Source organism: Micromys minutus (assembly GCF_963924665.1).
Source record: "Micromys minutus genome assembly, chromosome: 10".
Taxonomy (NCBI): Eukaryota; Metazoa; Chordata; class Mammalia; order Rodentia; family Muridae; genus Micromys; species Micromys minutus.
In genome coordinates, this window is record NC_137979.1 from 42,637,183 (window position 1) to 42,661,107 (window position 23,925).

General features: G+C 47.8%; 1 protein-coding gene across 1 annotated transcript; it reads left to right on the plus strand.

Moving 5' to 3' along the window:
• The first annotated feature begins 421 nt into the window (after positions 1-421).
• PHB1 (prohibitin 1) lies at positions 422-12,638 on the plus strand. The gene is made up of 7 exons (XM_080923547.1): positions 422-472; positions 1,464-1,578; positions 4,144-4,305; positions 7,177-7,319; positions 7,438-7,554; positions 9,960-10,055; positions 11,572-12,638. Exons 2-7 carry the CDS (start codon positions 1,491-1,493, stop codon positions 11,782-11,784), a joined length of 819 nt encoding a protein of 272 aa, XP_080779673.1. The 5' UTR covers positions 422-472; positions 1,464-1,490; the 3' UTR covers positions 11,785-12,638.
• The last annotated feature ends 11,287 nt before the right edge of the window (positions 12,639-23,925 follow it).

Consider the following 23,925-nt stretch of genomic DNA (forward strand, 5'->3'; position numbering starts at 1 on the left):
CTTTCCTAGAAGTCTCTCAGAACATGAATTATTTCACCTCACTTTTGTCCAAAATGCCCACCCATTCCTTCTCCACCCTGTTATTTCCACCACCAAGCGGAAGTTCAACTCCTTTCCGATCCAGCCTGCTTTCTGCTTCTGGCACCAAATCTTGTGGAATGGCACGTGCATATTACCAAGAAACTACAACTCCCGAAAGGCTTTGCGGCAACATCCTATCCGTTTCACCAGTCAGAAACGGGTTTCTTGAACGAGTCCGCTGCTGCATAAGCTTTTGGGAGTTGTAGTTGATCTCGTAAAAGCCACAGAGTCCGTGGAAGACTGCAAAAACACGTTTCCCAGTATGCACTTCGCTAGGCTTCACCAATTAAAGGATCGGATCTTGAAGAGGGCGGGAGAAAGGGAGGAGCTGTCTGGCGCACGCGCAGTATGTGAAACTGGGGAATTCATGTGGAGGTCAGAGTGAAAGCAGGTAAGCGTGGTAGGGGCGGTACAGGCCTCTGTTTCTATGTTCCTGTAACCCTCTGTTTTTCTTTGTGCAATGAGGGCATGGGATGCATGCCTGGTGGAGAAGGGGGAAAAGGCTGAGTTCAGAACGAGCTAGGATTGTGCGGTGAGAAGGGACATGATGAGGAAAAATCCAGAAGCTAGTAGAAATAGAAAGGACTAGGTATAAGAGACGAAGGATAAATGTGCGTGGAGAAAACGGGATACACTCGCAGTTGAAGTCTGGAAAAAGGGAGGGAGGATTTGAAGAGAGTACTAAGGGCGACGCAGGGGCGGGGCATTAAAAAGTTCAAGGCTAAATGGTTTCTTGTTTGTCAACTACGTTTGCTCCCACCCTGCCCAGCCCCACCTCCAGTCCTTCACCGCTCTGCCTCGCTGCACCCCTGCCAGCCCCCGCTTTCCTATTAACAGGTATGGGGAGGAGTTCTACAATGCCTTCTAGAACTCGATCTCCTCATTCTAACCATGGTTCTGCTACATAGTAGTGTAACCTCTCTGTGCACCTCAGCAGTAATAACCTTCAAAAAGTAACTGAAGGTTAAACAGAGCTGTCAGAGACTGTGTAACTTAAATGTTAACAGGAATTGCCCCTTTTGTTGTTGGTTTCACCCGTGTAGCACAGGTCTCTCTTGTGGCCTATTTGTCTATCTAGGAAATGGGACTGTGATTTTCTGTGGTACTAAGTTCTTGGTGGGTACAAAGCATCATTCCTACACTGAGCCAAGTGTCACACACTCTTTTCTTTGAATGGTTCTAAAAAAAAGAATCCACAAAAGCAAACGTGATACAACGTTTTGCAAGATGTTCACTGTTAAGGGGTATTCAGTGAGTGAGTTAGAGCCCACAGGTATAGATACATGGAAATGCATCTTGAGACATGAATACTGTGTGCCTTGGAGTGGGCTTTCACTGAAAATTTGGTGTCAAGTTGTTTTATTTTTTTACCCCTTGTTTAGGTGTGAGTGGAAGCAACAGAAGGAGTCATGGCTGCCAAAGTGTTTGAGTCCATCGGAAAGTTCGGCCTGGCCTTAGCAGTTGCAGGAGGCGTGGTGAACTCTGCTTTATATAACGGTGAGGTACTGAGGAGGCTTTCTGCATGGTGTCTGTGGATCTGCATAGCCCATTTGGCTGGCTGCTGGCTGACTGTTGTGTGAGGTTAAGGGGCTCAGCCTTCTGCTACCCCACACACTGGTTGTGTGACATCAGAGGCCCTGTGATCACTTAGGCAATGGTTCTCAATCTTGCAAATGCTTGGAACATTTAATGGTTTCTTGTGTCCTGGTGACACCCCGTCCCCCACACCACACAGTTCATTTCATTGCTACTTTATAGCTGTAATTTTGCTAATTTTATGAATTGTAATGTAAATATCGGTGTTTTCTGATAGCCATAGGCAACTCCTGTAAATAAGGTCTTTAGGTTTCCCCCCACCCCACCATGTGGTTGTGACCCACAGGTTTAGAGCCACTAATTTAAAGCCTTTGTTCAAGAGGAGCTCTCCTGTCCAGTTGCTGGTTGGATGTTTCTAGTACCCTTAGCCACTTTGAAGTGATGGGCTATTACCCAGATGCCTCTGCACTGACAGGATTCTATTGGTTCTCTTCTTTATCTGCATGAAATAACCTGGCAACATCTCTAGACCAAATTGAGGGACCTTGTCCTGAGAAAAGAGGTTTTGCTCAGCTAGTTGCAGAGAGAATGGCTCTAGAGCTGCATTGCCAGGCATTTAATAGTGGCACAGGGCTAGGCATGGTTGTCTTTGACTTTATTACTCATTGGCTAGTCCTTCCTTTTAGTTCCCAGCTTTCTCACTGGGCAAACAATGGGGCTGAATGGGTTTTTCTCCTAAGATCCCCTTCAGTAGCAACAGGTTTGATATACCTCCTGTATGGTTTCTGTTTCATTTGTTTTGGGTGGGTTGATTTTGTTTGTTGTGTTGAGACAGATCTTTACCATGTACCTCTAGACTGGAATGAAACTGTAGGTCAGGGAGGTCTGGAACTCACAGAGATCCACCTGCTTCTGTCTACCAAGTGCTGCAGTTTAAGGTGTGCACCTGTATACTGAACTCGGAGCTACATCCAGCTGTTCTGTTTTTAAGACAGTGTCTCCTATATCCCCTGTATCAGGCTGGTTTGAACTCGTAAGCCTTTTGGTTTTGGCTGTATGACTTTGATGAGTATTATTTTGAGAGTGAAGGTTTTTAGATCAATTTTAAATTCAAGTAAGAAACAGAGAGAGGGGGGGGGGGGCCTTGCCTCAAAAAGTGAGAGGAGAGGGAAGGAGGGAGGGAGGCTCTTCCTAGGCCTCACAGACAGCATCTTTACATTTCTTGAGTTCACAAGACATCTCTACATCTTCTCCAAATGTTAGAGAAACAGCTATTAGAAAGATCCTGGGCAAGCTGCCCATAGTGGTGTATACCATTAGTTCCAGCACTTGGAAGGTAAAGGCAGGCAAATCTCTTGAGTTCAGAGCTAGCTTGGTCTACATGGTGAGTTCCAGGATAGCCAAGGCTACATAGTAAGAACCTACCTTGAAAAAAAATTTTTTTTTAAATAAAAGACCCTACTGTGTGTGTGTGTGTGTGTGTGTGTGTGTGTGTGTGAGAGAGAGAGAGAGAGAGAGAGAGAGAGAGAGAGAGAGAGAGAGAGAGAGAGAAAACGAAGCCAGGTGGTAGTTGTGCACACCTTTGAGCTCCAGGCCAGCCTGTTTGACAGAACAAGTTTCAGGACAGTCAGAGCTACATAATAAAAATTTATATGGAAAAAAACAAAACACAGAAGGAAGCCGGGCAGAGTGATTGCCTCCTTATGCTCCCAGTGCTGGCAGTGGGGCAATGAGACTCAGTCCTAGGCTAGTCTGAGCTATAGCCTGAGACCAAGGAAAGACGGATGGATGGACGGACTAAGCAGTGGGAACATCTGTATTTTAGGGTTCCCAGAGTGAGGATCCTGCATCTGGGAACATCGGGTTAAATGGAGCCAGTATATACATGTCCTCTCTGGAAGATCTTGAATTATGGAACTCTTGGGAGGCAATTCCTGGAACTGTGCTGGTGGGAGTTGGGGGTGGGGTGGTTAAAGGAGAAAGGGTGCTAAGGAGCAGCCTGTTACTGAAGTCCCTGGGGTGTCATGGGACAGGAAGTGATTGTTCAGGAAGACAGCACAGAAGGAGGAAACCTAATAAATGAGAGAAAGGGACGGGGGACTAAACTCTTCAAATACTACAAGAAAAGGGGTTTGGCAAACAGGCTCCAGAAAATTGTTTCCCTTTAACCACACATGCATCATGGCATATACACTACCCCCACCCCACCCAGGCATACAAAATTATTTCTAAAAAAATAAAGGATTGGCAAGGTGGCTCAGTGGGTAAAGACACTTGCTGTCAAGCCTGACAGCCTGACTTTGATTCCTGGGGCCCAGCTGGTGAAAGGAGAGACCTGACCTCTGACCTCTGCAGCTGTCCTCCGACCTCCATGTGAGCATCGAGGCATGCACACGTGTACACATGTGCGCACACAAAGAACTTTTACAAATTTTAAAGTACAGAAAGAGACAAGGATCTTGAAAAGATAGGACTCTTTGTTAAAGAGTGACAGGGTTTTTCTAACCTGTCATTATTCCTTCCTAGTGGATGCTGGACACAGAGCCGTCATCTTTGACCGATTCCGTGGCGTACAGGACATTGTGGTAGGGGAAGGGACTCACTTTCTCATCCCTTGGGTACAGAAACCAATTATCTTTGACTGCCGCTCTCGACCACGGAATGTACCGGTCATCACTGGGAGCAAAGGTGAGTCTTGCCTATGGCCGTGTGAAGGAGGCAAATGTTGTGCTATTCTAGATTCATGTAGGATACAGAGGTTAAACGTCACCTCATAAGAATTTCTGTGCTGTGTGACAGTGGTGCACGCCTTTAATTCCAACACTTACGAAGGCAGGTGGATCTCTGTGATTATAGGCCAGCCTGGTTTTCTTAATGAGTTCAGGCCATGCAAGGCTGTGTAGGGAAATCCTGCCTTAAATAATTTCTAAGTTGGGTAATGGTGCATGCCTTAAATCAGGTAAATCAGGTGGATCTTGGTGAGTTCAAGGCCAGCCTGGTCTACAGAGTGAGTTCCAGGACAGCATGTCTCCACAAACTGAGAGAGGGAGAGAGAATGAGAGAGAGTGAACGAGAAAGAATTTCTAGTGGGAGTGGGCAGGAATACCTGGTGCATCGGAGCGGGGTGCACCAAAGCACAGTGACTCTCCATGTGTGTATCTGGAGGTGTAGCTCATTTGGGAGAGTCTGCACCTAGCATGCTCAAGTCCCTGAATTCAGACTTCAGCATTCGGGAGGCAGAACAGGAGGATCAGAAGTTCAAGATCATCGCTAGCTGCTCAGAGAGTTTGGTGCTAACCTCTTACATATGAGTATATGAGTCCCTGTTTTAAAATATATGTGTGTGTGTGTGTGTGTGTGTGTGTGTGTGTGTGTGTGTGTGTGTGTGTGTGTGTGTAAAGGAAAAGAAATGTAACAAAATTTATTGTTTTGCTAACTCACCATGTTAGCTTAAGGGTTAGAGAGATGCCAGCTGCCCAGCCTGAAACCTGAATTCAATACCCAGGTTAAATGTAGGAGAAGAGAACAGATTCCCGCAAGTCACCCTTTGACCTTTACACACACACACACACACACACACACACTGTACATTACATAAATCAATAAATTTTAAAGATTAATTTAAAAAGAATGGTAGGCTGGTAAGTTAGTACTTCACCAAGTCTTGTTTGATCTCCAGACCACATTGTAGAATCATAAAACTAAGTCCTGCAAGCTGTCTTCTGACTCCCCGTGTGTAATGTGGTACACTCACACACATGCACATGAGATATGTAAATAAAAATTGTAATTTAAAAACATTTTTTAAAAAGAATTCATAGTGTGACTCTTCTGGAGAGGTGTGTGTGTGTGTATTTGTAACTGAAATATATACTAAAGGTAAACACAGGATAGATTCAGAGACAGTTATAAAGGGTTAACCTAAGTTTTATATTGAGGGCTAGAGTTATAGCTCAGTGGTTAAGAGCACTTGGTGCTCTTTCAGAGGACCTGGGTTCAGATCTCAGCATCCACATTGTGACACAACCATCTGTAACCCCAGTTGCAGGGGACTCCAGTAGGCAGACACATGGTGCTCATCCTTACATGCAGGCAAAACATACAAAGAAATAAAATAAATATTACGGGGGAAGTTACATACTGTTCTAACTTTGAAGAAATTTAAAGCATCTTATGCTGCTGTGGTTGACCCTTCCCATCTATTCTTGGTCCCTAGAGTGACTGTCCAAACTAGTCTTTGGCAGTTTGTCTTTCCTTGTGGCTGACAGCTTTCTCTTTGCCTTGTTTTCCACGGTCTCTGCTCCAGCAGGGCAGACCTCAGCCTGCTCTCTCACTGGCTGGGCCACATAGCCCTGTGTCTGAAATATGCCCCTGGATTTCTAGTTTGAACCTGAAGTGACCAGCCTTTACCATTCCCCTCCCCAGTCAGTGCAGGCAGTAAAGGGAGCTAACTTGTGGAAAGAAGAGAGCTCCTGTGTGGTTCACAGCGCTCAATGCCCTGGGGCTGTTCCTGGGCAAATGTTTGCTCCTTGGGCTGTGCTAGCTTGGAGCCAGGTTGAAGGGATGACCAAAAAGAGAACTACTAAGGACCTCAGCCCTCGGGGGCAAGCGTGAGAACCAGTAATGGCGTGAGAAGATGACCAAGGGCGTGTGGAGCACAGAGGAATCTGCCCTGTCTCCCTAGTGCTGCCCTCTTGATGGGAGACCCTGAAGAGCGAGAAGTTAGGTCAGAGAAGAGAGGAGGGGGATAGAAAGCCTTCTGCTGCTCCTGCAGAATGCTGGGCCTGGCTTTCCTGTTGCCAAGAGAAAATGCAAGGTGGGAGTGGGGGTGATGGAGAAGAGTAAGGTTGGATTTAGAATCCTGCTTCTAAACCTCCCGCCTTTGGACTTTCTTCTGTTGTCTCACAGCTGTGCTAAGTTGTATTTGTACCTGCATGCGATCAAATCTGGGACAGGCAGCTCCAGAGCTTAGAGGATTGTGTGTAGTCATGAATTTCTCACTTACAGTGTGGGTCAGGACTCCAACTCATGGCGGCTTACATACTGTGTGCTCTACTCAGGCCTGAATTGTCAGGAGTAGGTTGGGGCTGACTGCCTCCCTGCATGTGGAGACTGAGCCGTTTGAATTCATCCTGCTTAATAGCCCAGGTCAGCAGACTCTGGATGAAGTTTCCACCAGATCCAAGTAACCCAGGGCTGCTGACTCCTGATGCGAGCACACACAACAGCCCTTAGAAAGGCTCACTCTAGAATTCTTGACATTAGCTTATATGTTGTCTTAAGGTGTTCACAGTCCCAAACACTCTTTGGTCACATGGTCTGAACGGCTCCCATCAGAGGGCATTCAGGGTGTACTGCAAAGCTAATGCATCCCCATCTTGTTAATGGTTTCTGACTCTAGTGCTGGGCTCTGCTGAGGAACTAGACATATCTGGCTGTCTCCTCTAGGGTCTAACTGAAATTCTGTATATGGCTTATAGTTGGACTTCCAGTAGGAAGGTCATGGAAAAGTTCACCTATGGTGTTTGTGTCTAACTCCCATATATTCCCTACCCTAAGACTTGCAGAATGTCAACATCACACTACGCATCCTTTTCCGGCCGGTGGCCAGCCAGCTTCCTCGAATCTACACCAGCATTGGTGAGGACTATGATGAGCGGGTGCTGCCGTCCATCACCACAGAGATCCTCAAGTCGGTGGTGGTGAGTGAACGGAGTGCAGCAGGAGAGCGTGGGGTAGTGGGTTCTAGCTGTGAGTGTGCTGCCTGTTTCTCCTTCCATAGTAACCTGACCAGATTTCTGTCCATCCCTCTGTGTCCAGGCTCGATTCGATGCCGGAGAATTGATTACCCAGAGAGAGCTGGTCTCTAGGCAGGTGAGCGATGACCTCACGGAGCGAGCAGCAACATTTGGGCTCATCCTGGATGATGTGTCCCTGGTAAGATCCGTGGGGAGGCTGAGGGAGAGGACTGCTTCTCTTGCTTCCGTGACTGGCTTAGTTTCTGGGCACACGGGTTAGGGCTCATATCCACTTAACTGGATATGGGGCTTGAAAATGTGAAACATCTCAGTACCTGAAGCCATAGCCTCGGGTCTCTTTTTTTATTGAGCATTCTTTAGGTTTTCTTTGCTGCACACATTTTTCTCTTAACTGATTGCCCCAATGGTCCCTAACCACTGAACTATCTCCAAAGCTCCCTAGAAAGTGATTCCTAGTGGTTTTGTTGGGCACAGGAGCCTGGGAATGACTGACAGTCTTCCTCTCTGGAGTAGGTTCAGCTCAAGGATTTCTCAACAAGGGAAGGGGGTCCTGGGAGCCTCTGGTGACAGGTGATGGAGTGCCAGTGAGTGAGTGTTCCTGGGCCTGGAGTGGAGGGCAGGAGATACCTCCGAGGTGTAAGCCAGCCTCTTGAGACTTTATATTCTCTGCATTAATGTGAAGCTGGGTGTCATAACTTCAGCGGAAGGCAATATAGGAAGTATAGCATTTCAGTCCAAGGTGAGGGGAAGGGGTTGTGTTTCTAGAGTCTCTGGGAAAGGTCTTGGAGTGATTTGTCAGGTAACAAGGCGAGTGCTTCCTGTTCTCTCCATGGCCAGCCTGGGAAAGGCTAGGCTTCCCCTCAGCATCTGCACAGCTGTTCAAACAGCCCTTCTCTGAACAACCTCTGCTCCCCCTCCAGGCAGGGCCTCTTTCCTCTCTCCAGGGAAGGGCATGTGGCTCCCTCTTCTGGCAGTATGCCAGGCTGCAGTCCCTGGCTCTGCAGCGAGCGTTGCTCCAGGCTCTCCCACTGTTAACACAAACACCCTGGCAGTGAGAACACATGGAGTAAAAACCTAAGAGAAACTTGGCATCTTTCTTTACTCTGACCACATACTCCATCCTGGGGAAATGTGGGCTGACCACAAGAAACCATAACTAAGAGGTGTGAGAAGAAAATTAGATTTCCTGGGGAATTTGCTGCCCTCAGCTGGCCCTTTCAGAAAGAAATTGTATTCTTTAATTACACATTTAGCTTTTCAATTCTTAGGGTTGCATTTACAAATCCAAACTTCAAATGGGAGTCCGGAAGTGGATCTGTCAGAGTAGAGCAGCTGCAGTGTAAGATTTAGCTGGCATATTGGCCCAGGCCTGCAGTTGCCGTGTGTTCAGCCCACCTGGGCTACAGAGTAAGACTGTGTTAAAAAAAAGAACAGAAACAACCCAAAAGACTTATATGTGTAGTGTGGAAAACTCAGGAAGATGTGGGGTCAGGATTTTGCTTGTATTGTACAAAGCAGAGATTGGGAGGGAGTACGGGGGCGGGGGGATGAAACAAAATTGCATTTGAACCTAAATTAACTAACACCTTTAGCATTTTTTCCTAGACTTAGTATTTTTTTAGCTCATGTTTATGTTTTGTTTGTGTGTGTGAGTGTACCACGTGTATGCATCAGATGCCCTATAACTAGAATTATATAGATGCTTGTCAATCACCATGTGGGTGCTGAGAATCAAACCTGTGCTCTCTGCAAGAGCAACAAGTGCTCTTAATCACTGAGCTATCTCTCCAGCCCCTGTGCCTTCTTTTGCAATAAAAAGTTGGGTACATTGACTTGCTCTAGGCTAGTGCCAAGGTCCGTTCCCTCTTCTGCGCTGTCCTCAGAGACAGTGGCTTCAGCCAAGTAGTCCCAGCTCCTTATGTGATTAGGGGAGGTCTATGCAAATTCAGCTCAAACACTTACCCTGACCAATGGCTTTACCTGCCTTTCTTTTAAAACCTTTACCAGAATGTGTCAGGGATGCCATGATTTGCACGCCACCCTCCGCCTTCCTGTCTAGGGTGGAAGTGCTCTGAGAAGGAAGTGGGCTGGTTAATCCATAAGCAGAACACATCGGGCTCCTCCATCCCTGGGAACCAGCTGCATCCCTTGCTCTCAGGGGCTCAGCTTTCCAGCTGCCTCCCCCAACCCAAGTCTTGGAGCAGGGCATCAAAAGATCTTGGAAGAGCAATAGTCAGTGATGGAGGTCTTGGAACTCATGAGTTCCTTCCTCTCGGGAGTCGGTTGATTGAGTAGATCCCTTCTAGTATCCCTGGGCCCCATCAAAGCTCCAGGTGCCATTTTCCTCATGGGGTGACTGAAATGTTGGTGACAGAATAATGTGTAAGCACGGTGTGAACAGCTAAGAACACAGAGGTGTGAACTTAGCGTGAACAAGGGGACTGAGATAGAAGGGCATCTTCTTGTACCTCCAGCCGTTGCTAGAGCCATTCCTGGCCTCTTCCTTGCAGTGGCCAGGGAGGCCTCCCAGCAGTGCTGTCTAAGCAATTACTGCCTCAGCTTGTACTCACTTTCTCCCCATAGACACATCTGACCTTCGGGAAGGAGTTCACAGAGGCAGTAGAAGCCAAACAGGTGGCTCAGCAGGAAGCGGAGAGAGCCAGATTTGTGGTGGAAAAGGTGAGTGTTCAACCAGATGGCAGAAACAGCATTTCCCTCCTAGTGCTTAGCTTCCCCATCTGCCGGGTGGCCTAGAAATTGGTCATCTGTCATCTGTCTGGGATAAGCAGAAGAGGGTTGAGGGGAACTTACTCCTCCAATCAGTTCCAGAGTCTTTGGGAGCTGTCAAGGGTTATGAGGTTACGGTCCTAAATCACTGAAGGGTCACTGATTTCCTTCTTCTCAAGATCAAAAACCCTGTCCTATACATAAAAATGTTATCCCTGGCATGTTCTCAGCTTCTCTGAGGAGTTACTTTTACACCAAGGTTACGTAGTGAAACCGACAGCAAAAGAGATCAAACATGCCAGATGTGCTTGGTGGTTTTTTCCTCTGTTGAATCCATCCAGATGTTTCAGTGAGCAATGGAACACGATGTATGTGCATAGCAGTCTGTTCTTCCTTGTGTGTGTAAAGGTTGTTTGCTATCTGCCTCTTCCCGCCGCTAGGTCTCCTAATCTAAGGATGTTTAATCCTTAAAATGCACCGGAGGGATTTGGTCATAGCGAGCACATGCCCTAATTAGGCAGCATTGTGTTTCCCTTTGTGTCTGTTGTGGCTCCGAACCTGTAACAGGTTTAGTGTGCTGGGTGAGGCTGGGTGTGAAGTAAACATTTGTTGAGCAGACAGCTTAATGTTTTGAAATGAGCAGTAAAGACGCAGCTCGGTGACAGTGTTTACCCAGCATGCACTAGATGCTTGAATCCTGTTTAGCACCGAAATGGAAGATGGGAGGGAAGACTGTGTGGGCAAACTCTCATCCCACACTTTGAAAGTCATACATCCTGATAGATGTGACTCTGCTGGCCTTGGTAGAGTGAGCCAGGGACATCTTTGGGCACATGCTGGAGTCAGTGTTTTCCATGGGTGACTACAAAGGGTAGTCACTGGAGCATACTGCTTTCTGGGCACTTAATTTGCTTATTTGTGGAGCCACAGGTCACTCCCTAGGAGATTGTCGCTGGGCTACAACCAGCCAGCCCTGCTAGGGTTGTTTTGGAGTTTTTGTTTGCCTGTGTTTTGAGTTTTTTGTTTATAGCCTTGGCTGACCTAAAATGTTCTGTGCAAACCAGGCTTGCTTCAGACTTGCAGTGAGCGTCCCGTCTGCCATCACCATGTTAGCGCTAAAATTACAGTTGTTAGACACCACACCGGGATGCACACCCTGGCTTTGACAGAAGTTACTCTGACTTGGCGCTGGAAGGAAAGACAGGGGCCTGAAGATTGATTCAGCTCCAGCTTTCCTTTTCTGTTTCCCAGAGTACAGTGGTCATGTCCATACAGCCAAGAGAAGCACGTCCTATAGTGTGACATGCATGACACATGAGCATGAAGGGGAGGAGGAGGGCTGGGGACAATTTTGACCCTATCGTTAGGGACCTTGAGGGCCCTCTGAGGGGGCCTGGCTTACTCCTGGTTAGGCCATGGCTTGATGTGAGTGCTATGGAGTAATCCCATTCTCCCTCCTTTCCTGTAGGCTGAACAGCAGAAGAAGGCAGCCATCATCTCTGCTGAGGGGGACTCCAAGGCAGCTGAGCTGATCGCCAACTCGCTGGCCACAGCAGGTGACGGCCTGATTGAGCTGCGGAAGCTGGAAGCTGCTGAGGACATTGCCTACCAGCTCTCCCGCTCTCGGAACATCACCTACCTGCCAGCAGGGCAGTCCGTGCTCCTCCAGCTTCCCCAGTGAGGCAGGCCACGGCCTCCATCATTCTGGATGATGCCTTCCTTCTGCCCCACCCCAGAAATCACTGTGAAATTGAATGATTGGCTTAAAGTGAAGGAAATAAAGGTAAAATCACTTCAGATCTCTAATTATCAAGTGAAGCTTTTATTGTTACACCTTTTACCCACTTTCATATCCAGAATTGCCAAGTGCCTATGCAGACTGGCCCTCCTTCCGCCCTAGGTGCTGGCAGTTGGCAGAGAAAGGCAGGGCAGTGTGTGTGGTGGATGGGGAGACAGCTGGCAGCTCGAGCAGGCCTAGAGCCTCCGTTCTGCCATACATTGAAGATTTAAAGACCATGGTACACACACTACCAAAAGGCAAGACCTCAGTTTTTCCAGCCATTCGAACCTGGACAGATGCGACTGGGGAGGGCCAGAGGAAGTGGTCTGTCTTAACTGTAAGGCCTTCCCTCTTAATTGTGACCAGCGGAAGGAAGCAGGTGTGCTCGACCGGGGCACAGAGTGAAGAATCTGCCCATCACAGTGGGTGGGCCTAATTTTGCTGCCACAGCAGAGTCCTAAAACTTGGATGGACTTGGATAGGACAAATGGCCTGGACAGAGATGTGAGTCCTGTGGAAGACTTCCTCTCCACCCCCGACATTAGTCACTCAAATACCCAATGGGATTCCAGCTTGAAGGATCACATCCTGCCGGGGTGAGGACACCTGCCGAGGACACGTGCGCCTGCCTTCCTGCTCCCTCTCTCAGAGATCGCCCTTACTTCCCAAGGGCTGTGGGCCAGTGCTCCGAAGGAAGCAATCAAGGAAAGAAAACACAGTGTAAGCTGCTGTCAATAAATGACACCCAGACCTTCCAGCTGCATTCGGGGGTTTGTTTTCAATTTTCGAGAGCGAGAGGATCAGAACAGTGTCCCAGCAGTTGTGAGTGCATATGCATGTTTGTGTCACTAGGTGGGGAGGGGTGTCCAGCAAGACTGAAATGCTTTGTTTTTAGGAAATGCTTAGCTGTGTGAGGTAGATCCTACTCCATCCTCAAGTGAACCAAAGTTGGGTGAGTTTTTCAAGAAATGAGTTCACAGAAAGTGAGGTAGGGAAAGAGGTTAATTTTCTTCTGTGTTTTTGCGTGGTTTTTCTTTGTTTGTTTTTTGGTGTGTGTGTAAGATTTATTTATCTATTATATATATATGGGTACACTGTCATTCTCTTCAGACACGCCAGAAGAGGGGCATCAGATCCCATTACAGATGGTTGTGAGCCACCATGTGGTTCCTGGGAATTGAACTCTGGAAGAGCAGTCGGTGCTCTAACCGCTGAGCCATCTCTCCAGCCATCTTCTGTGTTTTAATATCATTATAAACAGGGTTGCTCTGCCCACCAGAGTTGGTCAGTTCTCCCCGGCAGGAGGGATGCAGATGGTATCAAACGATCAGAGCACATCTCTCCTGTCCTCTGCTTCTACACATCAGGTGCTTGAATTCTCTGCAGTGGGTTATTCTGCTTCTCTTTGGCTGGTGGACACTCCTGAGATGTCTCTTGGCATCTGAGGAGTACAAAATACATGCATTTAGATTGTGGATTGAGAGCTGACCTAGGACTGAGAAAAGACCAGTACCAACTTCATGTCTTTAGGACCAAGGCGGAAGCACTTTCTCCTGGCCTCACAGGGACCCTTAGAAAGGCTCTAAGCCTCTGTCTAAATTGGTCTCCCACAGGGCCAGGCTGAACAGCAGGACAGATTTGGGGTGGAGCTAAAGGTTGAGATCTCCCAAAACTATTATTCTTCATACACCTTTCATTAGACCTACACAGACTCTGAAGCATCTGTGTGTGCCTGGGTGTCCCTACAGCCTCGGGCCTCCTATCTCTTCCTGCTTATACATTGCTTGTAAGACTGGGAGGCCTGCAAATGATGAGGTGCCTGACTCAAGCACACTGAAGACTGAAGCAGAAAGAGCCTAATTTCTAATAAGTTCCAGACCAGCGTCCACTCTACCCTGGTCTCCTTTTCCTGCCATTCATTACTTTGAACACCCTTGGGAGGAGGAGGCAGGAGACTTCTCTCTCCCTCAGGCCCTTTTAAGGACCCTTGTGTTTCCTGTATTTGGCAGGGGATTGGGTTTCGCTTCCAGGTGTCCGGGAGTCTGGACTGTAAAGCTGCCTGTTGGTGACTGTATCCCTCCTGCCTCGGGTCAGCCATGGGGTGATGGGCAGGCTGGGCCCCTGCTGGCTTCGATGTTGGTCTCCCTGTCATGGATGGCAGAGGTACATCCCAGTGGCAACCTTGGGGCCTCTCTGCCTTCACTTCTGCAGAATAAATCTTTTTACAAATGTTCAAGAGCTGCTAAGAGCCTTCTTAACCCCTCTGGTGGCCTCTGGGTTTGTGAGACTATCACAATGGGCCTTTATCAATTCCGTTCTCCCAGCCTGGGATGGAGATGCCATGGCCTGACCAGGAAGTGGCTTCCTTCCCGTTGGCTCTGTAGGGGATGAATAGTTTTCTTGTTCAGACTGAAAGGCTCACATGCTAAGACAGTGGACCTGGACAGGGAAGGGAACAGAAACCTCAAAGGCTTGCCCTTTTTCTCACTTCTGAGAACTTGATAGGTTCATGATAGTGGGGCGGGGTTATAGTCATTCCTACATGGGTTTTTGTGGAAAATAAGAAAGAAAATGGACTATTGGTCAATTAGCAAGTGACATTTGTTCTTTTTTATCTCTCTTTGGAGGCAGGCCCATGTAGGGTAGCCTATCTCCTCTTCCTCCTTTCTGCACCCTGAGTGCTAGGTCACAGGCACACTGTTCCACCATGTCCAATTTGCAAATGTTCTAATGGGGCCTTCCAGCAACAGCAAGGGGACCTGTGTAGTTAGGACCTCCCTGTGACCTTTGCCATCTACCACCAATTTTGGGTGAAGCCACCAGCTCTGTGGGAGGTAACCTGGGTAAAGGAGGCTGTGGGACAAGTCTCGTTTTATCAATAACACCTCCCCTGGGAACACTGGCCCTCGCCCTTGCCTGGCCCCCCATGCCTTGCTCTTCTCACAGTCACCTCACGTCGGACAGCCTGCCCTTCCCAACAACTACAGGTCCAGATGCCCTGAACAGCGCGCATCCACATTCCAGGGAGGCACGTGGCATTCCGCACTCGGGTGCAGTTCTGTGTGCGTGTTTGTGGACAGATGTGTGCGAAGTCTCCTGTGCCATAGGTTAGGCCAGGAAACCCTCTTCTTGCCCCTCTGTTCTTAAGGGCATCGGTGTTGGTGTTGGTCAAGTGAATGGAAAAAGGACCTGAGCTCATGGGGCTGCGTTAGAAGGGCACGCTGGGAGCTAAGCCCCTGGGTTAGTGTGGTTTTGTTTGAGGTAAGGTCTCGTGCATCCCCTGGCTGGCCTCCAACTCATTATGTAGCCGAGGGTGACCATGAAGTCATCTTCCTGCAGCCTATGTCCCAAGTATAGGAGGTACACGATTTTGTGACCTCTCAGTCAGGCAAGATACCTGCTAATAGCACTCTTTCCATTCTTGGGCAGGTTATCCCTCCTTCTACTCGTATGGTGCCCATGTGAGTAGAGACTCACCCTGTATGGTCTCCTCCCAGCAGCCCACCTCTCTGCTAGCCCCTTCCTTTGGTCCCTGCCGTCTCCCTACCTTAAGCCCAGCTTATAACTGCCCTGCTCCAGAATTTCACCAGCAAAGGCTGGCCTCATTGAAGCCTTGCTCACACAGGAAGTCTCCCTTTATAAAGAAGAGCCTATCCCTGGAAATCTAATATCAGGATTGAGAATTGAGTAGAAACGGAGTTGTGAGGCTTGCCCCAGATGGTAGATGCCTGGGTACCTTGGCAAAGCCTGGATGAACAGAGCTGGGAGAGAATGGTGGGGAACACACTGGGCCTAGTTTGTAGCTGGGTAGGTGGAGGAGAGGGAGTTTCTCTACTGCTACTGAAGAGCAGGTAAAGCCAAAGAGTGGCTACTGTGGGGGAGCGTACGGCTGTTGTCACCCTGCCTGACTTGCAGGAGAAGCCATGAGTTGTGAAAGGCTAGGACCATCTATGTTTGGCTGCAAGAGTTCTAAGTACTTCAGAGCTGGAAAACTGTCACCTGCAAGCCAGCTATAGCCACTGCTTGGTTTTGTGTAGCTTACAAACTAGGAACTGTTTCTATACCTTTAAAGTGTCAGAAAGGGAAATCAAAATGATAATATTTTGTGACACATGATAAATGTTCATGTTTAATGTCCATAAGCTGAGTGTGACTGCTCCTGAGTGCTCCGACCACAGCATTGAAGGGTTGCATCAGAACCTAGTGGCCCACAGAGACTAAATACTGTCTCTCCCCAGGGGCTAGGAAACATGGCTGACCCCTGACTTGGGGGATCTGATCATCTCAAAGGGAAAAGCTCTGGAATCTGGAGGCCTTGGGCCCCAGGAGGAGTTATCAGATATTGTCACCAGTTTCTTGTATCAGAGCCTGAGTTCAAACCCCCAGCACCCATGTAAAAAAGGCAGGCGTGGTTATTAGTGCTGTAACCCCAGTGTGGGCTTGGATGAAGACAGAAGGATTGCTGGGGTTGTGGGCCACCAGCCTAGCCAAAAAAAAAAAATAAATAAATAAATAAATAAATAAATAAATAAATAAATAGCAAGCCCCAGGTTGAGTGAAACATCTGTTTTATGGAAACCCAGAGTAATAGAGCTGGACTTAGACATCCCCCTTTAGTATCTACACGCAGGCTGATAAATGTGCACTTTATATACATGCACTCACACACACAGGATTAATCCATTGATGGATCCACAATTTAATGACATTTGGAGGAGGTGGAAACTAGGAAGGCCTCATTGGAGGAAGTCAGTCAGCGTGGGCATGTGTTTGCCTCTCCTCTCTTCCTCCTCACACCACTGGTATGAGGTAAACAGTGGCCCGCCACATGCTCCCCCTGTAATGATGTCTCTGACCATGGACTGAGGCCTCAGAAATAGTGGTTTGTGGGAAGGTTCTGTGATGGGCAGGCTTGGAATCCAGTGTTTAGTCTCAGGAGTTACCCTCATAGGGCCAAACCCTGAGCCAGAGTGACTGACTATACCTGCTCTTCCCCACCAGGTGGCAGCAGCCTGATTGCCATCGAGGGTTCCAGACAGGGTGACAGGAACAAGATGTTCTGAAAAAGATCCATCTGTTCTGGCCAGCACTGAAGATAAGCAAATAGGTTATGGTGACCCTCTGTATATTGAGTTCCTGATAGAGAACCCCCTGGGCATCTGTGGTTGTAAATACACTCACACTTCTAACCACAGGCCAGACCGGTGTTACCCATGTTTCTACCAGGAGGAACCGGAACCTCTAGACAGCTCTGGTCTCACCCGTTCTTAGACCAGTAAGGCTCTCAGTGTGGTAAATGCTCAGGTTTTAGTGGCCTGAGGTCATTTTGGGAGGGGGAAGCTTATCCAATGATTAACAAATTTATAGGACACAGAAGGGACATTAGATTTCCTTTCTGAAACCCTAAAGTTTTCCTTGCAGTTTCCAAAAATATTTGGGAGGGGAAGGAGGGGTCACCATGAAATCTGATGGGTCAAGTGCTCAGAGAGGCTCAACCTGCAGTCTTGTGGGTGTTTTTAATGAGCAGACAGACTAGAAAAGGTAAATGCTACATGAGTTAGTTTATCCATTCACCCAGCAAGTATCATGAGCACTTTCTATGTGCAGTCCTAGGCTAGATGCCTCAGAGGATAAAAATGTAGATAGGACAAAAGGCTCCATCCAGGGGCTTGGAGAGGTAGCCCAGCAGTTTGGCTTCCCAGAGAATCAGATGCCCTCAGGTACCAATCACACACAGTGGTGCACAGATAAACATGCAGAATCAAACAGCAACAACAACCCCCCCACACACACACATAAAATGTGTCACCGCATGATGAGCGACCTGGGTCCTCTGTGTTAAAGAACTTTATATTATCCATTTTCTTCTCTTTTTTTTTTTTCCTTCAGATTTCTGTTCTTCATTATCTGGTTCAGGCCCAAAATTAAACCATGAGGCTCTGAAATGGGGAAGAAACAGAAAGGGAGTGTGGTTGGAGGCTTCAGCTATGCCATTCAGTATCCACAAAGCAGAGCGTGAATCCCCTACACTGTTTCTAGTGTGTTCGGATCTGAAAGGGAAGCATCACTCCCCACCTCCTCCCTGCCAGAGTCTCAGGGAGCCACTGACCCTAGACCCATGATCTGCCTCACCTTGCAAGCCATCAGACACACCAGGAGAGAGTATCAGATCTCATTACAGATGGTGTGAGCCACCATTGAACTTGGGACCTCTTGATTGTCAAAGACACAGAGAAATATAAAAAAGAAAACAGTCTAGACTGTTATTTCTTGGCCCTCAGGTAATATTTACATATATATATATATATATATATAATGAATATTTATTTTTGAAAGGATAATCAGACACTATAAATATGAACTGTTTTCTGCAAGTAATTACAAAAAGACACACAGAGGCTAAGAATTATATGCACTTCTGAATGCTTTTGTTTTTGTTAGGGAAGAAAATATAAGAAATCAAATAAGTTATCTGGGGAGGAAGGAGCCATGAGAGAGAAATGGTCAAGAATACTTTCATTTTATAATCTTCCTATGCTATTTGCATTACACTGGTGTGTGTTGGGGGGGTGGAGGTGTTTGTGTGTGTCACAGCACACTTGTGAGGACTTTCAAGAGCCAGCTCTCACAGGATACCACTATTAAAGGCACACACCTTTAATCCCAGAACTTGGAAGCAGAGGCAGGTGGATCTCTGAGGTCAGCCAGGGCTAGAGAGAAACCCAGGCTGAGGGCCAGTTCTCTCCTATAGTTCTGGAGAATCAAACACAGGAACTCTTTTCCTTCATTTGGATTCATGAAGGGTTTTTGCTTTTGCTTTTGTTGCCTCTAATTGGCCTTTACTGATAAATCTTAATACTTGTCTGGTTCTTCAAAGGACCCAAGAGGTCCCTGTACTTGGCTCTATCACAGGTAACTGTACCCAGAAATGACCTTTGTGGTAAGGAGGACAGTTGCTCTGGGCCCTTAGCTTCCCAATTAGCATTGAGAATCTATGGCTTTGGCTTCTTTGAGGAAGTTGCTGCCTGTCTTTCCTGATCTGCAGGCTTAGCTGCTGTAGGCCTGCTCTCCTGAGCACCCACTGCTCTGGGATGGCGTGCTGAGACCAACTCCCTGCTGTGGAGGGTGTGCTCCACAGCAGACCCACTCCTCAGGACTCAGACTCCTCACGACCAGATTGTTCTGTTTGACTTCTTCTGTACACAGCTGTGCCATGCAGCTCCGAGAGTCACAAACAAACAGGAAGCCAGTCCACTTCCTCTTTGGTGAGGCTGGCCCCCAGTCTTTATCAGCTTGTTAGCCCAGAGGGGAAGGAGCAGTCAGGATTCAGAAAACAACTTCCTGCTAGAGATCACAAGGAATGTTGGTCCCACTACCAGGATGGGGCTCCCTACTTCATGGACCTGTTTGCCCAGATGGGCCAGCCTTCCTGACAATGAAAGTCTATCTCCAAACTCCCCCAGTGGGGAAGGCATTTCTGATAAACACAACCCTGCCTGGGTCCCCTTAGCCTCCACCACTCTGACATGGAACACCTCTGAACTTTCATGAGGCAGCTCTTTAGATAACAACCATGAGAATGTGCTGCCCCACGCAGCTCTCCCTGTTCACTGGGATGCCCAGTTCGTGTTCACAGACTACACAAGCAATTAAAAAAGGGCACCAAACAGAGCTGGCTTCTGATAGGGCCAAAAGGCATTGCTACATGGGACCAGGGGGCTGCTGAAGCAGAAGGAGTTGTGGGGACAGTTACAAGAGTGTGAAACTGAGGTATGGCCAGAGGCTGGAGATGGGAACTACTTGGTGCAGTCACAAGTCCAGCATGGCACCAGTGCACACGGGAGGTCAGCTGCCTAACTGAACAGTCCCTAAAGGCATCAGAGAGCCAGCAAACGTTCAAAAAGAACTCAGATTTTTACAAACATGGCCAGAGGGGCCGAGAGCTGGCTACTTTTCTGGAGGACTCTGGTTCCACTCCCAGTGCCCACATATTGGGTAAGAACCCTTGTAACTCCGGTCCTAGGGGATCTGGCCTCTGTAGGCATCCGGGCATGCAACACGCAAACATAGAAGCACATAAAATAAATAAATCAATAAGTAAAATGTAAAAATCTACTGTCAGACACAAACATAATGTTGAACATCTATCTAATCCTTTACAGTATGACTCAGAGTATAAAGTAGGATACCGCCCAACCTCAGAAAATCTTTATGACTATCGACTACTCTGGAGAGCGTTAGATGAGGGCCTGGCAGCCTAGGTTGAGTCACTGTCATTTACTAAAAAATGAGGAAGAGGAGGAGAAGGAGAAGAATGAAACCTCTCTGCTACCAACCTGTTTAGTTGTTGTTGTTTTGTTTAAGAAAACTGGGTGCAGAGGCTGGAGAGATGGCTCAGTGGTTAAGAGCACTGACTGCTCTTCCAGAGGTCCTGATCCAGCACCCACATGATGGCTCACAACTATCTGTAATATGACCCTTCTGGTGTGTCTGAAGACAGTGACAATATATCTTTGAAAAAAAGAAGGAAAGAAAACTGGATGCAGAAAGAAAAAAACACGTGCATACACGTGTATGCACACACAAACACACACTACAAAACTCTAGTGATTTATTTATTTATATGAGTGCACTGTAGCTGTCTTCAGACACACCAAAAGAGGGCATCAGATCCCATTACAGATGGTTGTGAGCCACCATGTGGTTGCTGGGAATTGAACTCAGGACCTCTAGAAGAACAGTCAGTGCTCTTAACCACTGAGCCATCTCTTCAGCCCCCTACAAAACTCTAAATACCCAGTTATCTTTTCTTTGTGGTTGTTTGGTCTTTGAATAAAAGTTTCTTTATTAAGCACCTGGGTGCAGATAAGAGAGACAGATGTGGGGACCAGGTGTGGAACCAGGTGTGGAACCAGGTGTGGAACCTTGGAGGGAGCTGAGTGTTCTTGGAGCTAAGTCACAAAACAACAACAACAACAAAAGATCTGGGTGTGTAGCTCCAAGCAGGATCTTGAGCTCAAGGCCGTAGGCTCAGTTCCCCAGTATTAGAGAACAGAAGGAGGAAGGGGTGAGGAGTCCTTGAGGCAATTGCTCAAAGTCCCCTAGGGGTACCATGCTCATAATGAAGATCATGAGCGTGTTCAGGACACATCCTGGTGACTGTCTCAAGGATGCAGGCCCATAAGGTTCAACGTGTTCCCTGGTCTTTTACTTAGCTGCACAGTGCGAGTTTCTTTGGTGTCCTACTAGGTTTCCAAAGCTTTGCCCCAGAGCCGTGTACAAAAGCTCTGTCCAGAGAGCAGAGCAGAAGCTGGGCTTAGCGGTGATAACTGGCCAGACACTCCTGGTCCTGTCAGCATGCCAGCACCCGCCCCCCACCCCCACTCAGTCCAGACCCCATCAGACAGACAGGACGAGATAAATGGAAACCTCAGGTTAAAAATACCCAGCTTGTTGTAAAGAGAAATAGGCACAGGAAGGAAGTGCGGGAGGCAGTCTAGAAAAAGAGCCCCAAAGAAGAAGGTGGTATTAAAGGTTAAGGGTGAATCGGATAGATTCTGAGGCACGCTCTTTGGGTATCTTTGGTGGGCAGGCCTTTCAGGCAGGTCCTCGCAGAGAAATGGTCTGTGTTCAGAGACCATGAAAAGACTCGACCAAGGTTTGAGCGGGACAAGCAGACACACCTTCGGATTGGTGGGACTCAGAGGATCAGAGGAAAGCCTGTCACGCTTGTCTTTGGGAACAGTCACTGAGCCAGCAAAACTTCCTTACACCCTGGAGAAATCGGGAAGGGTGTTTAGCTGGCCTGGAACCTCGCCCACTCTTTGGGGGAAGGAAGAGCAGTGAAGCAGAGCGCTGAACGGAGCCAGCCAGCGTACCGTCAGGCCACAGAGATGCCGATCGAGGCTCTGGGTGCAGGAAACCTGACTCTGCCGGGACTAGCTTCATTGACCTTGTTCTACCTCTTGACTCAAGTGCACCTCTGTTTCCTTATCTATGGAAAGTAGATGGCTGTAGGTGGTAGCATTGGTAAATACAGCACTGAACCAAGCCCAATGGTGGATACAGACCACCCAGCAATCAGATTTTAGTGTGATAGAATATTTTGTGCTAACCTCCAGGAGGCTAAACCCTTTGTCGTTAGTGTTGGGAGGGGGCCAAGCTAGCTGGTCCTGGCAAGAAGGAAGCCAAGGGAGTACAGTTAAGTAAAAGGGAGTGTGCACACAAGATGAAGTCTCTGTCGTGCCAGAGTGGGAGAGACAACAGGGAAGGACTCAGGATGCTTTGTCAAGAGTTTGCTTCTGGTTGAGTACAGTGGATCAAACCTGTAATCTCAGCATTTGGGAAACTGAGGCAGGAGAATCATGACTTCTGGACCGGCTTAGGCAACATAACAAGATTATCTTTTTAAAAAGGGGGTTGTGGGAGACTGGAGAGATGGCTCAGCCGTTAAAAGGACTGACTGTTCTTCCAGAGGTCCTGAGTTCAAGTCCCAGCAACCACATGGTGGCTCACAACCATGTGAATTGGGATCCAATGTCCTCTTTTTGTATGTCTCATATAAATAAAGTTAAATAAATTGTCTTTTAAAAGTCAAATATAGCCACGCATGGTGGAATATATTTTTAATCTCAGTACTTGGGAGGTAGAGGCAGGCCAATCTCTGTTAGTTTGAGGCTAGCCTGCTCTACAGATCCAGTTCCAGGTCAGCCAGAGCTACACAGAGAAACCCCGTCTGGAAAAACAAAGTAAAACAACAACAAACATGTTTGCAAGTTAGCAGCTAGGATGTAGTTCAAAGACAGCCCCCCCCCCAACATGCTGACACTCTTGAGGCCATGGGTTAGAACTTCAGCACTGTAACAGCAGCATCATACAGTCCCAGCGGGAGGCCAAAAGGAGGGGGGTCTGAAAGTGGCCTTTAATCTGTACGCTGAGCAGATTTCATCAGTAGAGCTATGGAGAGTAAAGGAGAGGGGAAGAGGTTTGCAGCAGGGAGGCCAGCAGATCAAACAGCCCCAGCTATGGCCAAGCAAGAGACAGAGAGAAAGCTCTCAGCAAGCAGAGCAACGGGAAAGGTGACAAGGAGAGAGAGAGGAGACATCTCCATGACGTGTGCTCCCTCACCTGGACATGTAGTAGTGTCCTTAGTGGAGACAGGATAAAGGGAGAGAGAAGATTACAAAGAAGCTTGTATAGAATAGCAGGTTTTTGGAGGCTGAGATGACCAGGTGCTTGGGGTAGGAGAGAGGCAGAGGGCAGAAGTAAATGCGTGTAACAGTAAAGAAGGTGGAGCAGGCAGACCTTCAGAACTGAGCAATAGTTACGTTTGTTTGTTAAGACAGGGTCTCTCTAGATAACCCTGGCTGACTTGGAACTTGATTAATTTTTCTGAGATAAGGTCTGTCTACATAGTCCTGGCTGTCTTGGAACTCACCATTTGGACCAGACTGACCTTGAATTTACAGATTACTGGGATTAAAGGCCTGTGCCACCATGCTCAGCATAATCACCACTATTTTTAAAGATTAGTTGTATAACTCATAACCCGACCACTGAGCCCCCTACTATGATTTTAATGTATAGCTGGGTATCGCATTGGCTTTGTATGGTAAATGGAGCTTTCTCAGGAAGAGGGGTGGGGAGGCATCCCAGGGGGGCCAACAAGGCTCCCTTGCTCTTTAACTTGTGGGCAGAAAAATGATAAAACACCATAGTTTACACTGCATCCGAAATGACATATTCATTATTATTGGGCTTGAGCTATATCAATTTTTTACAAAATAGAAAAAAATGACTTAAGGTGATCTGGCCAATACACTGCAGATAAGGATCATGGGAATTCAGGAAATGCTAGCCTAAGCACACAACAAATGGCAAGCCAGACCTGGAGGTGCACAGCTGGCTGGACTCTTACCACCCAGAGAAACAGGGAGCGCTACAAGTTTGAGGGGAGCCTGGTCTACACAGCAAGGCTCAGGCCAGCCAGGGCTCCATAAGGAGACCCTGCTAAAAGAAAGGAAGGGGGTGCGGAGGGAAAGA

What these genes read in the sequence shown, in the direction of transcription:
- PHB1 (XM_080923547.1), top strand. Translation starts at nt 1,491, where the DNA reads ATGGCTGCCAAAGTGTTTGAGTCCATCGGAAAGTTCGGCCTGGCCTTA. An exon ending in GAACTCTGCTTTATATAACG is followed by an intron (nt 1,579 to 4,143) that starts GTGAGGTACTGA and finishes ATTCCTTCCTAG; the next exon opens with TGGATGCTGGACACAGAGCC. An exon ending in TCCTGGATGATGTGTCCCTG is followed by an intron (nt 7,555 to 9,959) that starts GTAAGATCCGTG and finishes TTCTCCCCATAG; the next exon opens with ACACATCTGACCTTCGGGAA.